Source organism: Rhinoraja longicauda, chromosome 8 (genome assembly GCF_053455715.1).
Source record: "Rhinoraja longicauda isolate Sanriku21f chromosome 8, sRhiLon1.1, whole genome shotgun sequence".
In the NCBI taxonomy this organism is placed as follows: Eukaryota; Metazoa; Chordata; class Chondrichthyes; order Rajiformes; family Arhynchobatidae; genus Rhinoraja; species Rhinoraja longicauda.
The window spans coordinates 68,007,311-68,031,682 of NC_135960.1; the positions used below are offsets into that span (position 1 = coordinate 68,007,311).

The window sequence follows — 24,372 nt, forward strand, 5'->3', positions numbered from 1 at the left end:
GCGCATTCCCTTCCGGAGTTACCGGACGGTAAGTAAGCAAAACCACGATGGACCATTTCACGCTTCCCAAGTTTAGACTTCAAACACCAGCTGCTGTGGCTCTTGGCTGACAGGCAGTCATCTCACCATGAATGATGCATAAAAGCAACGAACATTAACCCTTCCAACCGGCCTATTTTCCGAGAAATAGTTTCGCCCACTATTTATCATGGTTCAACTTGTTCTTTTTGAATGCTCCTACCTTACAACTCTGTCAAGTTAAGTGCATCGGTTATTTCAAAGGCTTAGAAACATAGAAACATAGAAAATAGGTGCAGGAGTAGGCCATTCGGCCCTTCGAGCCTGCACCCACATTCCAGGCACCCACCATCCTCTGTGTAAAAAACTGGCCCACCACATCTTTATACTAAAACTCGTGTTTGTTTGTTTGTTTGTCCTGAACTACAGCCAAAACGGTACACGACAGCGTGACAATTTTAGGCCCACCTTACTCACCGTCGTCCCTTTGGTGCTAATGGAAGAAATTCATTGAAATCGGTGTTATATTTTTAGTTATTCATATTTTAAAGTTTAAATCTATCTCCTAGGGAGGGAGGGGGGAGGGAGAGGGGGAGGATAAAGGGGGTTGAGGGGGATGGAGTGGGGGGGAGGGGAAGGAGGGAGGGAAAAGGGAAGGGGAGGGGAGGGGGAGGGGAGGGGGGAGGAGGGAGGGGGGAGGAGGGAGGGGGAGGAGGGAGGGGGGAGGAGGGAGGGGGGAGGAGGGAGGTGTGTGAACTCAGCCGGGTGACCTGACCACATGGGGGACTTGAACAAACAATAGTTTTATTTTGCATTGTTGATAGTTTGGGAATTGCATCAAAAGCAAGGATCAAAATGAGAATCCAGCATCTGCATTAGTTTAGTTTAGAGATACAGCACAGAAACAGGCCCTTTGGCCCACCGAGTCCGCACCGACCAGCGATCCCCGCACCTTAACACCATCCTACACCCACTAGGGACAACTTACACTTATACCAAGCCAATTAACCTACAAACCTGTCGGTCTTTGGAGTGCGGGAGGAAACCAAAGATCTCGGAGAAAACCCAAGCGGTCACGGGGAGAATGTACTGTACAAACTCCGTACAGACAGCACCCGTAGTCGGGATGGAACCCGGGTCTCCGGCGCTGCAAGCGCTGTAAGGCAGCAACTCTACCGCTGCGCCACCGTGACCGCCCCCAGCGCAGTGCTAGAACATCTGGTGCTTGCATGGGATGCTAAACGGAGACTGCATTTTAATTTTCACCCTTCCCCCAGTTAGTAACGATACTTGACTCAGAGAACTAAACAAAAGCGCTCATTAGCTCACGCTCAGAGCATGTGTTTATCAAACTGATCTCCCGGTGGCCAAGCACTTCAACTCCCCCTCCCACTCCCAGTCTGACCTTTCTGTCATGGGCCTCCTCCAGTGCCATAGTGAGGCCCAATGGAAATTGGAGGAACAGCACCTCATATTTCGCTTGGGCAGTTTGCAGCCCAGTGGTATGAACATCGACTTCTCCAACTTTAGATAGTTCCTCTGTCCCTCTATTCCCCTCCTCCTTCCCAGATCTCCCTCTATCTTCCTATATCCTTCCTTTGTCCCGCCCCCCTACATCAGTCTGAAGAAGGGTCTCGACCCGAAACGTCACCCATTCCTTCTCTCCCGAGATGCTGCCTGACCTGCTGAGTTACCCCAGCATTTTGTGAATAAATACCTCAGAGCATGTGATCAGTTTATATTTTGCGGGTAAGTGAATAATTTGTTAATTACCATCAGTTGATGGTGGGCAGAGTTCACCGTCACTAGCAATGATATCGATCGTGGCTAACAGGACTCGCTCGATCAGCTCAGAGAGTGTGTCCATGTCTGCCACTCTGAAGACCACGGCTGGCTCACTCGCGATTTTGTTCATTTCATCGACATCCGCATCCTGCACACCGATGGTGATAATCTTGAATCCTGCATTCTTCAGCTCCGTCGCAGCGGCGATCGCATCGTCGTTGGATTTGCCGCCAATTATTAGGAATGCAATTTGTGGGACGCGTTGATCACTCCTGCTCCCCGCCGACTTGATAAACTGATTGTTCTTCACAAAGCGCAAGGCGGCTCCCACATTTAATGTCGTGTCCCCCTTGTACACTATATTCTCAATGGCCTTGAGGACATCTTCCCTGTTTCGGTACGAATTGAGGAAGAATTCGTTGGTGGCGTCAGAATTGTACTGGACTACTCCCACCTGGAGAGACTCGTCATCGATAAAGATAGCGTCAACTAGGTTGGAAACAAACCCAGTGATATGGGGGAAGTTTTGCCTTCCGACGTTGATGGACCCATCCAGAATGAATACAATGTCGGTTTTACTCTGTGGCAAAACTTGAAAAGCAAATGGAGGAGAATTAAATAAGAAAAAAAAACATCAATCTTTATCAATATGCATAATAGAATTTCAAACCATAAGGACTTAGTTGCTGTTTTACCTCCTTCCCTTCCCGTACGGTGTCACCTATTATCTGCGCACGTTGTGTTATGGTGCTGGGGATGTTGGGCATCTGATGATTGAGGGGGGATCTTATAGAAACTTACAAAATTCTTAAGGGGTTGGACAGGCTAGATGCAGGAAGATTGCTCCCGATGTTGGGGAAGTCCAGAACAAGGGGTCACAGTTTAAGGATAAGGGGGAAGTCTTTTAGGACCGAGATGAGAACGTTTTTTTTCCACACAGAGAGTGGCGAGTCTGTGGAATTCTCTGCCACAGAAGGTAGTTGAGGCCAGTTCATTTGCTATATTTAAGAGGGAGTTGGATGTGGCCCTTGTGGCTAAAGGGATCAGGGGGTATGGAATGAAGGCAGGTACAGGATACTGAGTTGGATGATCAGCCATGATCATATTGAATGGTGGTGCAGGCTCGAAGGGCCGAATGGCCTCCTCCTGCACCTATTTTCTATGTTTCTATGATGCACGAGGTCCTCTTTACCATCATGCATAAACGCCCATCTCTTCATTCACGCGGGAGCCTGGATTGCGTGAATGCGCGGGGGCCTCACTGAAACATACTGAAAGGCTTGGACAGAGTGGATGTGGAGAGGATGTTTCCACTGGTGGGAGAGTCTAGGACCAGAGGGCACAGCCTCAGAATTAAAGGATGTTTTTTTAGGAAGGAGATGAGGAGAAACTTCTTTAGTCGGGGGGCAGTGAATCTGTGGAATTCTTTGCCACTGAAGGCTGTGGAGGCCAAGTCAGTGGATATTTTTAAGGCAGAGATGGATAGATTCTTGATTAGTACGGGTGTCGGGGTTGTTGGGGAGAAGGCAGGAGAATGGGGTTAGGAGGGAGAGAAAGATCAGCCATGACTGAATGGCGGAGTAGACTTGAATGGCCGAATTCTGCTCTGTTCCTTATCACCTTGCGACCTTATGCTGCTGTGAGCAGCCGCTTCATGAAGTACCACTGCAAAGTGGGCTCCATGCTCCATGATTCTGTTGCCGGCGCATTCCCTTCCGGAGTTACCGGACGGTAAGTAAGCAAAACCACGATGGACCATTTCACGCTTCCCAAGTTTAGACTTCAAACACCAGCTGCTGTGGCTCTTGGCTGACAGGCAGTCATCTCACCATGAATGATGCATAAAAGCAACGAACATTAACCCTTCCAACCGGCCCATTTTCCGAGAAATAGTTTCGCCCACTATTTATCATGGTTCAACTTGTTCTTTTTGAATGCTCCTACCTTACAACTCTGTCAAGTTAAGTGCATCGGTTATTTCAAAGGCTTAGAAACATAGAAACATAGAAAATAGGTGCAGGAGTAGGCCAATCGGCCCTTCGAGCCTGCACCCACATTCCAGGCACCCACCATCCTCTGTGTAAAAAACTGGCCCACCACATCTTTATACTAAAACTCGTGTTTGTTTGTTTGTTTGTCCTGAACTACAGCCAAAACGGTACACGACAGCGTGACAATTTTAGGCCCACCTTACTCACCGTCGTCCCTTTGGTGCTAATGGAAGAAATTCATTGAAATCGGTGTTATATTTTTAGAGTTATTCATATTTTAAAGTTTAAATCTATCTCCTAGGGAGGGAGGGGGGAGGGAGAGGGGGAGGATAAAGGGGGTTGAGGGGGATGGAGTGGGGGGGAGGGGAAGGAGGGAGGGAAAAGGGAAGGGGAGGGGAGGGGGGGAGGGGAGGGGGGAGGAGGGAGGGGGGAGGAGGGAGGGGGAGGAGGGAGGGGGGAGGAGGGAGGTGTGTGAACTCAGCCGGGTGACCTGACCACATGGGGGACTTGAACAAACAATAGTTTTATTTTGCATTGTTGATAGTTTGGGAATTGCATCAAAAGCAAGGATCAAAATGAGAATCCAGCATCTGCATTAGTTTAGTTTAGAGATACAGCACAGAAACAGGCCCTTTGGCCCACCGAGTCCGCACCGACCAGCGATCCCCGCACCTTAACACCATCCTACACCCACTAGGGACAACTTACACTTATACCAAGCCAATTAACCTACAAACCTGTCGGTCTTTGGAGTGCGGGAGGAAACCAAAGATCTCGGAGAAAACCCAAGCGGTCACGGGGAGAATGTACTGTACAAACTCCGTACAGACAGCACCCGTAGTCGGGATGGAACCCGGGTCTCCGGCGCTGCAAGCGCTGTAAGGCAGCAACTCTACCGCTGCGCCACCGTGACCGCCCCCAGCGCAGTGCTAGAACATCTGGTGCTTGCATGGGATGCTAAATGGAGACTGCATTTTAATTTTCACCCTTCCCCCAGTTAGTAACGATACTTGACTCAGAGAACTAAACAAAAGCGCTCATTAGCTCACGCTCAGAGCATGTGTTTATCAAACTGATCTCCCGGTGGCCAAGCACTTCAACTCCCCCTCCCACTCCCAGTCTGACCTTTCTGTCATGGGCCTCCTCCAGTGCCATAGTGAGGCCCAATGGAAATTGGAGGAACAGCACCTCATATTTCGCTTGGGCAGTTTGCAGCCCAGTGGTATGAACATCGAATTCTCCAACTTTAGATAGTTCCTCTGTCCCTCTCTTCCCCTCCTCCTTCCCAGATCTCCCTCTATCTTCCTATATCCTTCCTTTGTCCCGCCCCCCTACATCAGTCTGAAGAAGGGTCTCGACCCGAAACGTCACCCATTCCTTCTCTCCCGAGATGCTGCCTGACCTGCTGAGTTACCCCAGCATATTGTGAATAAATACCTCAGAGCATGTGATCAGTTTATATTTTGCGGGTAAGTGAATAATTTGTTAATTACCATCAGTTGATGGTGGGCAGAGTTCACCGTCACTAGCAATGATATCGATCGTGGCTAACAGGACTCGCTCGATCAGCTCAGAGAGTGTGTCCATGTCTGCCACTCTGAAGACCACGGCTGGCTCACTCGCGATTTTGTTCATTTCATCGACATCCGCATCCTGCACACCGATGGTGATAATCTTGAATCCTGCATTCTTCAGCTCCGTCGCAGCGGCGATCGCATCGTCGTTGGATTTTCCGCCAATTATTAGGAATGCAATTTGTGGGACGCGTTGATCACTCCTGCTCCCCGCCGACTTGATAAACTGATTGTTCTTCACAAAGCGCAAGGCGGCTCCCACATTTAATGTCGTGTCCCCCTTGTACACTATATTCTCAATGGCCTTGAGGACATCTTCCCTGTTTCGGTACGAATTGAGGAAGAATTCGTTGGTGGCGTCAGAATTGTACTGGACTACTCCCACCTGGAGAGACTCGTCATCGATAAAGATAGCGTCAACTAGGTTGGAAACAAACCCAGTGATATGGGGGAAGTTTTGCCTTCCGACGTTGATGGACCCATCCAGAATGAATACAATGTCGGCTTTACTCTGTGGCAAAACTTGAAAAGCAAATGGAGGAGAATTAAATTAGAAAAAAAAACATCAATCTTTATCAATATGCATAATAGAATTTCAAACCATAAGGACTTAGTTGCTGTTTTACCTCCTTCCCTTCCCGTACGGTGTCACCTATTATCTGCGCACGTTGTGTTATGGTGCTGGGGATGTTGGGCATCTGATGATTGAGGGGGGATCTTATAGAAACTTACAAAATTCTTAAGGGGTTGGACAGGCTAGATGCAGGAAGATTGCTCCCGATGTTGGGGAAGTCCAGAACAAGGGGTCACAGTTTAAGGATAAGGGGGAAGTCTTTTAGGACCGAGATGAGAACGTTTTTTTTCCACACAGAGTGGCGAGTCTGTGGAATTCTCTGCCACAGAAGGAAGTTGAGGCCAGTTCATTTGCTATATTTAAGAGGGAGTTGGATGTGGCCCTTGTGGCTAAAGGGATCAGGGGGTATGGAGAGAAGGCAGGTACAGGATACTGAGTTGGATGATCAGCCATGATCATATTGAATGGTGGTGCAGGCTCGAAGGGCCGAATGGCCTCCTCCTGCACCTATTTTCTATGTTTCTATGATGCACGAGGTCCTCTTTACCATCATGCATAAATGCCCATCTCTTCATTCACGCGGGAGCCTGGATTGCGTGAATGCGCGGGGGCCTCACTGAAACATACTGAAAGGCTTGGACAGAGTGGATGTGGAGAGGATGTTTCCACTGGTGGGAGAGTCTAGGACCAGAGGGCACAGCCTCAGAATTAAAGGATGTTTTTTTAGGAAGGAGATGAGGAGAAACTTCTTTAGTCGGGGGGCAGTGAATCTGTGGAATTCTTTGCCACTGAAGGCTGTGGAGGCCAAGTCAGTGGATATTTTTAAGGCAGAGATGGATAGATTCTTGATTAGTACGGGTGTCGGGGTTGTTGGGGAGAAGGCAGGAGAATGGGGTTAGGAGGGAGAGAAAGATCAGCCATGACTGAATGGCGGAGTAGACTTGAATGGCCGAATTCTGCTCTGTTCCTTATCACCTTGCGACCTTATGCTGCTGTGAGCAGCCGCTTCATGAAGTACCACTGCAAAGTGGGCTCCATGCTCCATGATTCTGTTGCCGGCGCATTCCCTTCCGGAGTTACCGGACGGTAAGTAAGCAAAACCACGATGGACCATTTCACGCTTCCCAAGTTTAGACTTCAAACACCAGCTGCTGTGGCTCTTGGCTGACAGGCAGTCATCTCACCATGAATGATGCATAAAAGCAACGAACATTAACCCTTCCAACCGGCCCATTTTCCGAGAAATAGTTTCGCCCACTATTTATCATGGTTCAACTTGTTCTTTTTGAATGCTCCTACCTTACAACTCTGTCAAGTTAAGTGCATCGGTTATTTCAAAGGCTTAGAAACATAGAAACATAGAAAATAGGTGCAGGAGTAGGCCATTCGGCCCTTCGAGCCTGCACCCACATTCCAGGCACCCACCATCCTCTGTGTAAAAAACTGGCCCACCACATCTTTATACTAAAACTCGTGTTTGTTTGTTTGTTTGTCCTGAACTACAGCCAAAACGGTACACGACAGCGTGACAATTTTAGGCCCACCTTACTCACCGTCGTCCCTTTGGTGCTAATGGAAGAAATTCATTGAAATCGGTGTTATATTTTTAGTTATTCATATTTTAAAGTTTAAATCTATCTCCTAGGGAGGGAGGGGGGAGGGAGAGGGGGAGGATAAAGGGGGTTGAGGGGGATGGAGTGGGGGGGAGGGGAAGGAGGGAGGGAAAAGGGAAGGGGAGGGGAGGGCGGAGGGGAGGGGGGAGGAGGGAGGGGGGAGGAGGGAGGGGGAGGAGGGAGGGGGGAGGAGGGAGGGGGGAGGAGGGAGGTGTGTGAACTCAGCCGGGTGACCTGACCACATGGGGGACTTGAACAAACAATAGTTTTATTTTGCATTGTTGATAGTTTGGGAATTGCATCAAAAGCAAGGATCAAAATGAGAATCCAGCATCTGCATTAGTTTAGTTTAGAGATACAGCACAGAAACAGGCCCTTTGGCCCACCGAGTCCGCACCGACCAGCGATCCCCGCACCTTAACACCATCCTACACCCACTAGGGACAACTTACACTTATACCAAGCCAATTAACCTACAAACCTGTCGGTCTTTGGAGTGCGGGAGGAAACCAAAGATCTCGGAGAAAACCCAAGCGGTCACGGGGAGAATGTACTGTACAAACTCCGTACAGACAGCACCCGTAGTCGGGATGGAACCCGGGTCTCCGGCGCTGCAAGCGCTGTAAGGCAGCAACTCTACCGCTGCGCCACCGTGACCGCCCCCAGCGCAGTGCTAGAACATCTGGTGCTTGCATGGGATGCTAAACGGAGACTGCATTTTAATTTTCACCCTTCCCCCCGTTAGTAACGATACTTGACTCAGAGAACTAAACAAAAGCGCTCATTAGCTCACGCTCAGAGCATGTGTTTATCAAACTGATCTCCCGGTGGCCAAGCACTTCAACTCCCCCTCCCACTCCCAGTCTGACCTTTCTGTCATGGGCCTCCTCCAGTGCCATAGTGAGGCCCAATGGAAATTGGAGGAACAGCACCTCATATTTCGCTTGGGCAGTTTGCAGCCCAGTGGTATGAACATCGACTTCTCCAACTTTAGATAGTTCCTCTGTCCCTCTCTTCCCCTCCTCCTTCCCAGATCTCCCTCTATCTTCCTATATCCTTCCTTTGTCCCGCCCCCCTGTCATCAGTCTGAAGAAGGGTCTCGACCCGAAACGTCACCCATTCCTTCTCTCCCGAGATGCTGCCTGACCTGCTGAGTTACCCCAGCATTTTGTGAATAAATACCTCAGAGCATGTGATCAGTTTATATTTTGCGGGTAAGTGAATAATTTGTTAATTACCATCAGTTGATGGTGGGCAGAGTTCACCGTCACTAGCAATGATATCGGTCGTGGCTAACAGGACTCGCTCGATCAGCTCAGAGAGTGTGTCCATGTCTGCCACTCTGAAGACCACGGCTGGCTCACTCGCGATTTTGTTCATTTCATCGACATCCGCATCCTGCACACCGATGGTGATAATCTTGAATCCTGCATTCTTCAGCTCCGTCGCAGCGGCGATCGCATCGTCGTTGGATTTGCCGCCAATTATTAGGAATGCAATTTGTGGGACGCGTTGATCACTCCTGCTCCCCGCCGACTTGATAAACTGATTGTTCTTCACAAAGCGCAAGGCGGCTCCCACATTTAATGTCGTGTCCCCCTTGTACACTATATTCTCAATGGCCTTGAGGACATCTTCCCTGTTTCGGTACGAATTGAGGAAGAATTCGTTGGTGGCGTCAGAATTGTACTGGACTACTCCCACCTGGAGAGACTCGTCATCGATAAAGATAGCGTCAACTAGGTTGGAAACAAACCCAGTGATATGGGGGAAGTTTTGCCTTCCGACGTTGATGGACCCATCCAGAATGAATACAATGTCGGCTTTACGCTGTGGCAAAACTTGAAAAGCAAATGGAGGAGAATTAAATTAGAAAAAAAAACATCAATCTTTATCAATATGCATAATAGAATTTCAAACCATAAGGACTTAGTTGCTGTTTTACCTCCTTCCCTTCCCGTACGGTGTCACCTATTATCTGCGCACGTTGTGTTATGGTGCTGGGGATGTTGGGCATCTGATGATTGAGGGGGGATCTTATAGAAACTTACAAAATTCTTAAGGGGTTGGACAGGCTAGATGCAGGAAGATTGCTCCCGATGTTGGGGAAGTCCAGAACAAGGGGTCACAGTTTAAGGATAAGGGGGAAGGCTTTTAGGACCGAGATGAGAACGGTTTTTTTCCACACAGAGAGTGGCGAGTCTGTGGAATTCTCTGCCACAGAAGGTAGGTGAGGCCAGTTCATTTGCTATATTTAAGAGGGAGTTGGATGTGGCCCTTGTGGCTAAAGGGATCAGGGGGTATGGAGAGAAGGCAGGTACAGGATACTGAGTTGGATGATCAGCCATGATCATATTGAATGGTGGTGCAGGCTCGAAGGGCCGAATGGCCTCCTCCTGCACCTATTTTCTATGTTTCTATGATGCACGAGGTCCTCTTTACCATCATGCATAAATGCCCATCTCTTCATTCACGCGGGAGCCTGGATTGCGTGAATGCGCGGGGGCCTCACTGAAACATACTGAAAGGCTTGGACAGAGTGGATGTGGAGAGGATGTTTCCACTGGTGGGAGAGTCTAGGACCAGAGCGCACAGCCTCAGAATTAAAGGATGTTTTTTTAGGAAGGAGATGAGGAGAAACTTCTTTAGTCGGGGGGCAGTGAATCTGTGGAATTCTTTGCCACTGAAGGCTGTGGAGGCCAAGTCAGTGGATATTTTTAAGGCAGAGATGGATAGATTCTTGATTAGTACGGGTGTCGGGGTTGTTGGGGAGAAGGCAGGAGAATGGGGTTAGGAGGGAGAGAAAGATCAGCCATGACTGAATGGCGGAGTAGACTTGAATGGCCGAATTCTGCTCTGTTCCTTATCACCTTGCGACCTTATGCTGCTGTGAGCAGCCGCTTCATGAAGTACCACTGCAAAGTGGGCTCCATGCTCCATGATTCTGTTGCCGGCGCATTCCCTTCCGGAGTTACCGGACGGTAAGTAAGCAAAACCACAATGGACCATTTCACGCTTCCCAAGTTTAGACTTCAAACACCAGCTGCTGTGGCTCTTGGCTGACAGGCAGTCATCTCACCATGAATGATGCATAAAAGCAACGAACATTAACCCTTCCAACCGGCCCATTTTCCGAGAAATAGTTTCGCCCACTATTTATCATGGTTCAACTTGTTCTTTTTGAATGCTCCTACCTTACAACTCTGTCAAGTTAAGTGCATCGGTTATTTCAAAGGCTTAGAAACATAGAAACATAGAAAATAGGTGCAGGAGTAGGCCATTCGGCCCTTCGAGCCTGCACCCACATTCCAGGCACCCACCATCCTCTGTGTAAAAAACTGGCCCACCACATCTTTATACTAAAACTCGTGTTTGTTTGTTTGTTTGTCCTGAACTACAGTCAAAACGGTACACGACAGCGTGACAATTTTAGGCCCACCTTACTCACCGTCGTCCCTTTGGTGCTAATGGAAGAAATTCATTGAAATCGGTGTTATATTTTTAGAGTTATTCATATTTTAAAGTTTAAATCTATCTCCTAGGGAGGGAGGGGGGAGGGAGAGGGGGAGGATAAAGGGGGTTGAGGGGGATGGAGTGGGGGGGAGGGGAAGGAGGGAGGGAAAAGGGAAGGGGAGGGGAGGGGGGAGGAGGGAGGGGGGAGGAGGGAGGGGGGAGGAGGGAGGGGGGAGGAGGGAGGTGTGTGAACTCAGCCGGGAGACCTGACCACATGGGGGACTTGAACAAACAATAGTTTTATTTTGCATTGTTGATAGTTTGGGAATTGCATCAAAAGCAAGGACCAAAATGAGAATCCAGCATCTGCATTAGTTTAGTTTAGAGATACAGCACAGAAACAGGCCCTTTGGCCCACCGAGTCCGCACCGACCAGCGATCCCCGCACCTTAACACCATCCTACACCCACTAGGGACAACTTACACTTATACCAAGCCAATTAACCTACAAACCTGTCGGTCTTTGGAGTGCGGGAGGAAACCAAAGATCTCGGAGAAAACCCAAGCGGTCACGGGGAGAATGTACTGTACAAACTCCGTACAGACAGCACCCGTAGTCGGGATGGAACCCGGGTCTCCGGCGCTGCAAGCGCTGTAAGGCAGCAACTCTACCGCTGCGCCACCGTGACCGCCCCCAGCGCACTGCTAGAACATCTGGTGCTTGCATGGGATGCTAAATGGAGACTGCATTTTAATTTTCACCCTTCCCCCAGTTAGTAACGATACTTGACTCAGAGAACTAAACAAAAGCGCTCATTAGCTCACGCTCAGAGCATGTGTTTATCAAACTGATCTCCCGGTGGCCAAGCACTTCAACTCCCCCTCCCACTCCCAGTCTGACCTTTCTGTCATGGGCCTCCTCCAGTGCCATAGTGAGGCCCAATGGAAATTGGAGGAACAGCACCTCATATTTCGCTTGGGCAGTTTGCAGCCCAGTGGTATGAACATCGACTTCTCCAACTTTAGATAGTTCCTCTGTCCCTCTCTTCCCCTCCTCCTTCCCAGATCTCCCTCTATCTTCCTATATCCTTCCTTTGTCCCGCCCCCCTGACATCAGTCTGAAGAAGGGTCTCGACCCGAAACGTCACCCATTCCTTTTCTCCCGAGATGCTGCCTGACCTGCTGAGTTACCCCAGCATTTTGTGAATAAATACCTCAGAGCATGTGATCAGTTTATATTTTGCGGGTAAGTGAATAATTTGTTAATTACCATCAGTTGATGGTGGGCAGAGTTCACCGTCACTAGCAATGATATCGATCGTGGCTAACAGGACTCGCTCGATCAGCTCAGAGAGTGTGTCCATGTCTGCCACTCTGAAGACCACGGCTGGCTCACTCGCGATTTTGTTCATTTCATCGACATCCGCATCCTGCACACCGATGGTGATAATCTTGAATCCTGCATTCTTCAGCTCCGTCGCAGCGGCGATCGCATCGTCGTTGGATTTGCCGCCAATTATTAGGAATGCAATTTGTGGGACGCGTTGATCACTCCTGCTCCCCGCCGACTTGATAAACTGATTGTTCTTCACAAAGCGCAAGGCGGCTCCCACATTTAATGTCGTGTCCCCCTTGTACACTATATTCTCAATGGCCTTGAGGACATCTTCCCTGTTTCGGTACGAATTGAGGAAGAATTCGTTGGTGGCGTCAGAATTGTACTGGACTACTCCCACCTGGAGAGACTCGTCATCGATAAAGATAGCGTCAACTAGGTTGGAAACAAACCCAGTGATATGGGGGAAGTTTTGCCTTCCGACGTTGATGGACCCATCCAGAATGAATACAATGTCGGCTTTACTCTGTGGCAAAACTTGAAAAGCAAATGGAGGAGAATTAAATTAGAAAAAAAAACATCAATCTTTATCAATATGCATGATAGAATTTCAAACCATAAGGACTTAGTTGCTGTTTTACCTCCTTCCCTTCCCGTACGGTGTCACCTATTATCTGCGCACGTTGTGTTATGGTGCTGGGGATGTTGGGCATCTGATGATTGAGGGGGGATCTTATAGAAACTTACAAAATTCTTAAGGGGTTGGACAGGCTAGATGCAGGAAGATTGCTCCCGATGTTGGGGAAGTCCAGAACAAGGGGTCACAGTTTAAGGATAAGGGGGAAGTCTTTTAGGACCGAGATGAGAACGTTTTTTTTCCACACAGAGAGTGGCGAGTCTGTGGAATTCTCTGCCACAGAAGGTAGTTGAGGCCAGTTCATTTGCTATATTTAAGAGGGAGTTGGATGTGGCCCTTGTGGCTAAAGGGATCAGGGGGTATGGAGAGAAGGCAGGTACAGGATACTGAGTTGGATGATCAGCCATGATCATATTGAATGGTGGTGCAGGCTCGAAGGGCCGAATGGCCTCCTCCTGCACCTATTTTCTATGTTTCTATGATGCACGAGGTCCTCTTTACCATCATGCATAAATGCCCATCTCTTCATTCACGCGGGAGCCTGGATTGCGTGAATGCGCGGGGGCCTCACTGAAACATACTGAAAGGCTTGGACAGAGTGGATGTGGAGAGGATGTTTCCACTGGTGGGAGAGTCTAGGACCAGAGGGCACAGCCTCAGAATTAAAGGATGTTTTTTTAGGAAGGAGATGAGGAGAAACTTCTTTAGTCGGGGGGCAGTGAATCTGTGGAATTCTTTGCCACTGAAGGCTGTGGAGGCCAAGTCAGTGGATATTTTTAAGGCAGAGATGGATAGATTCTTGATTAGTACGGGTGTCGGGGTTGGTGGGGAGAAGGCAGGAGAATGGGGTTAGGAGGGAGAGAAAGATCAGCCATGACTGTATGGCGGAGTAGACTTGAATGGCCGAATTCTGCTCTGTTCCTTATCACCTTGCGACCTTATGCTGCTGTGAGCAGCCGCTTCATGAAGTACCACTGCAAAGTGGGCTCCATGCTCCATGATTCTGTTGCCGGCGCATTCCCTTCCGGAGTTACCGGACGGTAAGTAAGCAAAACCACGATGGACCATTTCACGCTTCCCAAGTTTAGACTTCAAACAACAGCTGCTGTGGCTCTTGGCTGACAGGCAGTCATCTCACCATGAATGATGCATAAAAGCAACGAACATTAACCCTTCCAACCGGCCCATTTTCCGAGAAATAGTTTCGCCCACTATTTATCATGGTTCAACTTGTTCTTTTTGAATGCTCCTACCTTACAACTCTGTCAAGTTAAGTGCATCGGTTATTTCAAAGGCTTAGAAACATAGAAACATAGAAAATAGGTGCAGGAGTAGGCCATTCGGCCCTTCGAGCCTGCACCGCCATTCAATATGATCATGGCTGATAATCCAACTCAGTATCCTGTACCTGCCTTCTCTCCATACACCCTGATCCCTTTAGCCACAAGGGCCACATCTAACTCCCTCTTAAATATAGCCAATGAACTGGCCTCAACTAACTTCTGTGGCAGAGAATTCCTCAGATTCACCACTCTCTGTGTGAAAAAAAACGTTCTCATCTCGGTCCTAAAAGACTTCCCCCTTATCCTTAAACTGTGACCCCTTGTTCTGGACTTCCCCAACATCGGGAACAATTTCCCTGATCTAGCCTGTCCAACCCCTTAAGAATTTTGTAAGTTTCTATAAGATCCCCCCTCAATCTAAATTCCAGCGAGTACAAGCCTAGTCTATCCAGTCTTTCTTCATATGAAAGTCCTGCTATCCCAAGAATCAATCTGGTGAACCTTCTCTGTACTCCCTCTATGGCAAGAATGTCTTTCCTCAGATTAGGAGACCAAAACTGTACGCAATACTCCAGGTGTGGTCTCACCAATGCCCTGTACAACTGCAGCAGAACCTCCCTGCTCCTATACTCAAATCCCCTCGCTATGAATGCCATCATACCATTCGCTTTCTTCACTGCCTGATGCACCTGCAAGCCTACGAGAGCTTTGCGGAAAAAGCAATGAATGTGAGCATTGGATGGAAGACGGCAGAAATACAAAAAAGATTATGCTGGCTGCAACTAAATCAAGATTAGTCTTAATCATCACAGTCAAAAAACCTCAACCATCAGAACAGTGATGTCTGCCAATCTCTGCAGATTATTAGAAATTTGTTTCCCTAAATGATAAAAATGAACAAAATGTTATAGACAATAAAAATCTTTAATGAAATGTATGGCCAGCTATAGTTTGTTTGAAGCAAATTAAATTTAGCTTTTAACATTTTAACTCAAATCCCACAAATAGTTTTGGAAGTGTTGGTACAAAGACATACAGGTATGTAGGTTAATTGACTGGGTAATATGTAAAAATTGTCCCTAGTGTGTGTAGGATAGTGTTAGTGTGCGGGGATCGCTGGGCGGCGCGGACTCGGTGGGCTGAAGGGCCTGTTTCCGCGCTGTATCACTAAATCTAAATCTAAAAAAAAATCCCCCCCCTCCTCAAACCAAATTATTCAATGTTATCCAAATGGAAAATGTACCCTTTTTAATAACACAGGATGACTATATGAAGTGTAGTTTGCCTTTCACATTTTGTCATCCCAGCATGCAAATAGCACATCACCTTTAGATCTTGCTATTTTAACATCGATGTTATCCCTGTTATCGCTGATTAATGCTTTTGTTGCAAAAGCAAAGAAATGAAGCCCACCACGTTTTTCGCAACATTCACTCCTCGCCTTAGGTACTCACTTTCAGTGGGTGGTTCTGGCGTTTCATACGTATTGGGATTTTCCAATTGCAAGCGATCCTTCAAAGACTCTTGTATGCCTTTAAGTTCCTGAAAGTTATTGACGATGTAGGTGCCATAATTAACCGTCGCAATCCGTTGGAGTTCATTTGCATCCACGTTCTTTGCCCCTATGCCAAAGACATAAATTCCTGAATTTTGTAATGTCCCGAGGTAACGTTGAATATTGTCTCTGGAATTTCCTCCGTTGATGACGATCAGATACTGGGGTACTCCTTCGTGCCTTCTACCTCCAGCCTCCCTGGTGAAAAGACTTTTCATGACAAAGTCCAAACCTATGCCCATATTCAGAGGGGCACCTCCTTTTGGTCTCATTCGCCTCACGGCATTCTGAAGGGTGCCTTTGCCTACGTGTTGCTTCAGGGTGAACTCCATTTTCCCATTGCTGCTATATTGTGCCAGGCCAACGCGGACCGCGTTGGGTCCAATATCAAAGTTATTAATTATGTACTGGATAAAATCACGAATGTGGGCAAAATCTTCGGTCCCAACATTGTTAGACCCATCGATTAAAAACACAATGTCTTTCTTGTCACCACTGGGAGCTGCAAAAGAATGACACCAATCAATTAATTAATGAATTAATCAATAATCCTTTATTCGGCCCACAATGGGGAAAGTTTGCAGGGTTACAGCAGCAAAGTGGGTAGCAAAAATAAATAAGCGTTCATAAAAAAATTAAAATAGCAGTAATTATCTTTATTTGCTTGTCTGCTGGGAGCAGTGCTGGTTGTGCAGTCTGACAGCAGCAGGAAGGAAGCACCTTCGATATCTCTCCTTCACACACTTGGGGTGAAGGAGTCTGTCACTGAAGGAACTACTCAGTGCAGTGACCGTGTCCTGCATGGGGTGGGAGTCGTTGTCCAGCAGCGATGTTAGCTTTGCCATCATCCTCCTCTCTCCCACCGCCTCTGCACTGGGTCGAGGGGGCAACCCAGGACAGAGTGCTCAGTTTATCAACTCTCTTCCTGGCTCGAAGGGCCGAATGGCCTACTCCTGCACCTATTGTCTATTGTCTAAAGGCAAGGCCTGATTATGAATAGTCAGCATGACTTTGTACATGGGAAATCATACTTCAAAAATATGATTGATTTTTTGAAGAAGTGACCTAGACGATTGATGAGAGACATTGTCTACCTTGCAGGGCAGCTTACAACACAGTGGTATTTCAAGTAACCCCTTGCTTTCCCTCTCTCTCCACCCCTCCCCTTCCCAGTTCTCCGACCAGTCTTACTGTCTCCAACTGCATTTCATCTCTGTTGGCTTTGTGGTTCCCTTCACCCAGCTAACAATGATCCATTCTACATTTTCCTTGATCTCCATTCCCCCTGTCCTGCTTTCACACCTTACACTTCCTTATCTACATACCTCCCTCTCCCCTGACATCAGTCTGAAGAAGGGTCTCGGCCCGAAACCTCACCCGTCCCTTCTCTCCAGAGATGCTGCCTGTCCCCGCTGAGTTACTCCAGCATTTTGTGTCGACCAACGGTATGAATATTGATTTCTCTAACTTCAAGTAACCCTTGCTTTCCCTCTCTCTCTCCATCTCTCCACCACACGAGTTCCCTAAGCCACTCCCTGTTGCATGTGCCCTGTTAGATCCTTCCAACTACATCCTAGGCACAATATTCCAAGTGCAGCCTGACCAAAGTTCTGCACAACAGCACCGTGACATCCCAATTCTTATAGTCAGAGGTTTGAAAAAAATCCGTCCGTCCTTACTGTCCACGGGATTCTGCCGGTAGGTGCGCCGAATCGTCACCGTGTCCAGTATCTTCAGCGGCTGCAATACGCTCTGCCGCACGGTCATCACTCTCCTCAGGTCTGCGACCTTGTAAATGTAATCGGGAGAGAGGGAAATATGTCGGAGGTCTTCGTCATCGGCGGCTCTGGATCCAATGGCAATGGCCGCAACTCCAGCTTCCTTCAACGCTAGTGAAGGCCGGGCAACCTGGTCTGCCGACTTACCGGCCGTGAGCAGCACCAAGAACTGAGGCACGCCCTCCTTGATTCTGCTCCCGCCCGCCCTGGTGAAGACGTTGTTCCGGACATAATTTAACACTTCGCCAATTCTAATCTCCCGCCCCCCTTTGTGCTGCAGTCTGCTGATTGCGTTTGTGACTTCCCGTTTAGTAGAGTGGTCATTCAAGAGGAATTCCACTCTGGCATCATCACTGTACTGCACAACGGCAACACGGACCGCGTCAAGCCCGACGTCCAGTTGATCCACCGTTGCAGAAATGAAGGTGCGCAACGAAGGTAAAGCTGACATCGCATTATCCGACCCATCGAACACGAAGACAATATCTCTCTTGTCGGTACTTCCGCCTGCAAAATAAACACCTTTAATCTTTCTATCATTGCATCGAGATTGCAGAAGAGACATTAGCATTTTATTCAATCAGCAGAAACGTGTACAAATCTGTGGTGCACTTTTGTGCAAATGATATCATTCATTCGGGTTTGAAATTATTTTTTTGTGCAGCTTGAAGCGGGACTCAAGCAAAGCCAATGAAGCGGACATTATCCCATCATCTTAAGGAGCCCACATCAGCAGCACAGACGATCACAGACAAGCTACATCTTGTCTCGACACAAAATGCTGGAGCGACTCAGCGGGACAGGCAGCATCTCTGGGGAGAAGGAATGGGTCGAGACCCTTCTTCAGACGCTCAGCCCTAAAACGTCACCCATTCCTTCCATCCAGAGAAGCTGCCTGTCCCGCTGAGTTACTCCAGCATTTTAGAAACATAGAACGTAGGTGCAGGAGTAGGCCATTCGGCCCTTCGAGCCTGCACCGCCATTCAATAAGATCATGGCTGATCATCCAACTCAGTATCCCGTACCTGCCTTTTCTCCATACCCCCTGATCCCTTTAGCCACAAGGGCCACATCTAACTCCCTCTTAAATATAGCCAATGAACTGGCCTCAACTACCTTCTGTGGCAGAGAATTCCACAGATTCACCACTCTCTGTGTGAGAAAAACCTTTCTCATCTCGGTCCTAAAAGACTTCCCCCTTATCCTTAAACTGTGACCCCTTGTTCTGGACTTCCCCAACATCGGGAACAACCTTTCTGCATCTATCCTGTCCAACCCCTTAAGAATTGTTTAAGTTTCTAATAGATCCCCCCTCAATCTTCTAAATTCCAGCGAGTACAAGCCGAGTCTATCCAGTCTTTCTTCATATTCTTCATATTTTGTGTCTATCTTCAATTTAAACCAGCATCTGCAGTTCTTTCCTTCAACTTGTTTAGTTACATTGTGGAGCGACTTTAATTCTGTTCCATTGCAATGCTTTAGCCTCAACTCTGAAGAGTATCGGTCCCAAGACAGCACACTGTGGCAGAATAATTGGATGCACACTCACAGAAGCAAAGTGTTTGGCTGTTTTAGATTGTTCCTTCCCAGGGACTTGCAGATTGATCAGGTCAATGCTAACCAACAGTGAGGCTTCTTACACAGTACTTAGTGAAACTGTTGCTTCAGTAAAACACAAAGTGCTGACGGAACTCAGCAGCATCTGTGAAGGGAACATACGGGCAACATTTCGGAGATAGACACAGTAACTCAGAGGGACTGGCAGCATCTCTGGAGAGAAGCAATGGGTGACGTTTTGGGTCGAGACCCTTCTGCAGACTGAGTGTCAGGGGAGAGGGAGTCACAGAGATAAGGAAGTGTAAGAGATCAAAAGAGATGTAGATCAAGGAAAATGTAGGATAGACATTAGTAAGCGAGGAGAAAAGGTGACAACAAAGCAAACAGAGATACAATGTGATCAGGGGAACAGTTAGACTGGTCGGAGAACTGGGAAGGGGAGGGGGGTGGGGTGGGTGGAGGGAGAGGAAAAGCAAATGTTACGAAATTAGAGAAGTCAATGTTCATACCGCTGGGGTGTAAGCTGCCCAAGCAAAATATGAGGTGCTGTTCCTCCAATTTGCGTTGGGGCTCACTTTGACAATGGAGGAGGCCCAGGACAGGCCCAGGTCAGTGTGGGAGTGGGAGTGGGGAGTTAAAGTGTATGGCAACCAACCGGGAGATCAGACAGGTTCAGGCGGATTCGGTCGGGACCGTTCCTCACACTGATTGTGCAAGGCGGGAGAAAGGTGGAAAAGAGCACGGGACCAAGTCTGGCAAGTGATAGGTGGTTACAGGTAAGGGGTGGTTGGTGAATGGCAGGTGGGTGTGGAGTTGGTGACCAAGGCTAGAACTGAAGAGGAGGTAAAGGGGTTTCAGAATCGAAGAGGAATCAAATGTAGAGCCGGAGAAAGGGATGTGGTGGAGGGGGGGGGGGGGGAGGGAATAGGTGGGAAGGGAAAAAGCAGGGTTAAAAGAGTAATGAGTAACTCGAGGATGGCAGATGAATGTACAAAGGAGGTAAAAGAAATAGGATGGCTGGGGTGGGGGGGGGGGGAGATAGTGGAGGAAGTGGGTCCACATCAGCGTGGAGAAGGCACAGAAAAAAAGGAAAAAAAGATGGTGGGTGGGGGGGGTGGGTGGGGTGGGAGGTACACCTTGAAATTGGAGAATGTGATGTTCATACTGTTGAATATGGGGAATATGGGGCAGCATTCCTACCAGTTTTAAGTCCAGTTTCAAATGGAGTTCACGACAGAAACAACAGTATGGGAATGGGAAAGGGAGATGAAACGTTCAGCAATCGTGAGACTCAGCAGGTTCCAACATGTCCGCCACCTTCAAAATGAATCCACCGCCACCCGCCATCTTCTCATCCCCTTCCCATTCCACTGTCTGCAGAGGACAGACCCTCCACAGCTCACTGGCTCACACTCATTCCTTCCCACCCGACCCGCCCCCTCCTTAGGAATCTCCCCCCTGCACCCGCAGTAGATGTGACAGCCGTCCCTCTACTCCCCCTCTCATCTCCATCCAGGGATTGCAGCAGCTCTTGCAGCGGAGACAGAGCTTTGCGTGGACACCTTCAGAACCTCATCCACCAATTCAGTGCTCTCGATGTGACCTCCTTTCCATCAGCAACAGGCGAGGCAATCGTGTCACCGTACACTTGTGCTGTGTCTGCCAAGGCCTGTTGGATCCACTATTTGCTAACCGTTTTAGCACGCCTTACCATTCCCGCACCAACCATTCCGTCTTTGGCCTCCTCTGTTGTCAGAGTGAGGTCTGACACAAGCTGGAAGAAAGGTGCCTCCCCTTCCACTTGGGCAAGCTTACCTTAGATACATAGAAACATAGAAAATAGGTGCAGGAGTAGGCCATTCAGCCCTTCGAGCCTGCAACGCCATTCAATATGATCATGGCTGATCATCCAACTCAGTATCCCGTACCTGCCTTCTCTCCATACCCCCTGATCCCTTTAGCCACAAGGGCCACATCTAACTCCCTCTTAAATATAGCCAATGAACTGGCCTCAACTACCTTCTGTGGCAGAGAATTCCACAGATTCACCACTCTGTGTGAAAAAAAACTTTCTCATCTCGGTACTAAAAGACTTCCCCCTTATCCTTAAACTGTGACCCCTTGTTCTGGACTTCCCCAACATCGGGAACAATCTTCCTGCATCTAGCCTGTCCAACCCCTAAAGAATTTTGTAAGTTTCTATAAGATCCCCCTCAATCTTCTAAATTCCAGCGAGTACAAGCCGAGTCTATCCAGTCTTTCTGAAAGTCCTGCCATCCCAGGAATCAATCTGGTGAACCTTCTCTGTACTCCCTCTATGGCAAGAATGTCTTTCCTCAGATTAGGAGACCAAAACTGTACGCAATACTCCAGGTGTGGTCTCACCAATGCCCTGTACAACTGCAGCAGAACCTCCCTGCTCCTATACTCAAATCCCCTCATTATGAATGCCAACATACCATTCGCTTTCTTCACTGCCTTCCGTGAAGAAAGTACCTTCTAACGGTGTGAACATTGAGTTCTCCATTTCTGGTAATATGCCCTCTCTTTCCTGTGCTACCCCCTGTACTCCAGTGTGCACACAATTCTCCCACCCCATTCCCATCCCCCATCCCCCTCCACCAGTTACCCTGCTCCATCCCCCTCCTTCTTAGACTCATCTCCTATCCTCAAAGCCATCATTTCTTTTCTACCCTCTCTCTTTGTAATTCATCCGTCCCCTTCCACACGATCCCCTTTACATTTCACTTCTCTCTCCTTCTCAGATCCAGCCTTTGTCAATTACTCCAGCCATCCGCCAATCGAACACCCCCCCCCCTCCCCCTCAATTGTATCCACCTGTCACTTGGCAGACTTTGCCCTGCCCCCCACCTCTCCCCATTCCTACTTTCTCCTTCCCTCCCTCCTGCAGTCAGTCTGAAGACAAGTCCTGACCTGAAACATCGCCAGTCCATTCCCCCAGTCCACCAATTTGTATTCCCAGCACCTGCAGTTCCTCGAAACCGCGGGTGAACAAAGAGGAAGATGGTTGGACTTTATTGCCTTCCATCACAATGGGGAATGTGGAATCCGCTGTGCTGGATGTTTATGTTAAATTTTACTTTATGTGGCTGTGTGTCTTGTTGCTTTTCACTTAGTGTGGCTGTATGGAAACTCAAATTTCACTGTACCTTAATTGGTACATGTGACAATAAATTAGAAAATAGGTGCAGGAGGAGGCCATTCGGCCCTTCGAGCCAGCACCGCCATTCATTGTGATCATGGCTGATCATCCACAATCAGTAACCGGTGCCTGCCTTCTCCCCATATCCCTTGATTCCACCAGCCCCTAGAGCTCTATCTAACTCTCTCTTAAATTCATCCAGTGATTTGGCCTCCACTGCCCTCTGTGGCAGAGAATTCCACAAATTCACAACTCTCTGGGTGAAAAAGTCCCTTCTTTCCTCAGTTTTAAATGGCCTCCCCTTTATTCTAAGACTGTGGACCCCGGTTCTGGACTCCCCCAACATTGGGAACATTTTTCCTGCATCTAGCTTGTCCAGTCCTCTTATCATTTTATGCGCCTCTATATGATCCCCTCTCATCCTTCTAAATTGATCTTGAAATCTTGAAATCTTGGAATTTTGCATTCTCTTACCTTGGGTGTCCCTGATTTCAATGATACGATCGGTTTCTAGATCGGTCAAGGGATCTATAAAGTATTGCTTGATACTTTCGACGTTTTGCAAATCGATAAATTTGAAGACGTAGTCGGGAGACAAAGAGATCTGCTGCATTTCAGCCGTGTCGACATTCCTTGTTCCAATCACGAAGGGAGCGACATCTTCCCTTTTGAGGGTCTGTGCTGCCTGCACACTCCTGCATTGGTGCAGCACCCCCTCCTCCCCTTCACCCCTCCCCCTCCCCCCCTCCCCCATTCCCTTCACCCCTTGGATGAAAGGATTAAAAGTACCATTAGCAAATTTGCAGATGATACAAAGTAGGTGGCAGTATGAACTGTTAGGAAGATGCTATGAGGTTGCAGGTTGACTTGGACAGGTTGTGTGAGTGGGCGGATGCATGGCAGATGCAGTTTAATGTGGATAAGTGTGAGGTTATCCACTTCGGTGGTAAAAATAGGAAGGCAGAGTATTATCTGAATGGTGTCAAGTTAGGAAAAGGGAACGTACAACGAGATCTGGGTGTCCTAGTGCATCAGTCAGTGAAAGGAAGCATGCAGGTGAAGCAGGCAGTGAAGAAAGCCAATGGAATGTTGGCCTTCATAACACCACCAGCTCGCCGTCTAAAAACAGCACCGAAGGGGCGCTGGCTAGCGAGGCTGGAGGGGGATCCACCGCCGGGGATGTGCACACATTCTCGGTGTCCGAGCATGAGGTGAGGTGGGATCTGACGCGTGTGAACACGAGGAAAGCTGGAGGCCCAGATGGTATATCTGGGCGAGTACTAAAGTCTTGTGCTACTCAGCTTGCTCCAGTGCTCACCACAATATTCAACCTCTCCTTGGCAAAGTTCGTGGTCCCTGCATGCTTCAAAATACCCATCATTGTACCGGTGCCAAAGAATGCCTCTCCAGCGTGTTTAAATGACTACCGACCGGTGGCCCTCACCTCGGTTGTCATGAAATGCTTGGAGAGGCTAGTCAAGAAGCACATCTGCGCCCTCCTTCCTCGCAACATGGACCCACTACAGTTCGCATACCGTCCGAACAGGTCCACGGATGATGCGGTCTCCCAGGTTCTACACACCGCTCTCTCTCATCTGGACAGCCAGGGGGGCTATGTGAGGATGCTGTTCATTGACTTTAGTTCAGCATTCAACACAATAGTCTCCAGCAGACTGGTTGAGAAGCTGCTGGAACTGGGGCTTAGCACCCCTCTGTGTGCCTGGGTCCTGGACTTTCTCACTGCCAGGCCCCAAGTTGTCAGGATGGGGGAACACACATCTAGCTCCCTCACCCTGAACATAGGATCCCCCCAGGGCTGCGTCCTTAGCCCCCTACTCTACTCCCTGTACACACATGACTGTAGGGCCAGGTTCAGCTCAAACTCCATCATCAAGTTTGCTGATGACACTGTGGTGGTGGGCCGGATCTCCAACAACGATGAGAAGGCCTACCGGGAGGAGGTGGCTGATCTGGCACTCTGGTGTCAGGACAATAGCCTCCTCTTGAATGTCACTAAAACAAAGGAGCTGATTGTGGACTTCAGAAGGGCTAAAC

The 24,372-nt window shown here is 48.5% G+C and overlaps 1 protein-coding gene across 1 annotated transcript in view; it reads right to left on the reverse strand.

The window, feature by feature from the left end:
• LOC144596372 (collagen alpha-3(VI) chain-like) overlaps positions 1-24,372 on the reverse strand; it is a 40,408-nt gene that overhangs the window by 7,194 nt on the left and 8,842 nt on the right. Inside the window, exons 4-10 of the mRNA XM_078404628.1 lie at positions 22,792-22,949; positions 17,499-18,104; positions 15,719-16,321; positions 12,279-12,881; positions 8,794-9,396; positions 5,288-5,890; positions 1,792-2,394 (exon numbers count right to left, since the gene is read on the reverse strand). Of these exons, the coding sequence (XP_078260754.1) occupies positions 1,792-2,394; positions 5,288-5,890; positions 8,794-9,396; positions 12,279-12,881; positions 15,719-16,321; positions 17,499-18,104; positions 22,792-22,949 (3,779 nt within the window). The remainder of the gene's footprint in view (positions 1-1,791; positions 2,395-5,287; positions 5,891-8,793; positions 9,397-12,278; positions 12,882-15,718; positions 16,322-17,498; positions 18,105-22,791; positions 22,950-24,372) is intronic.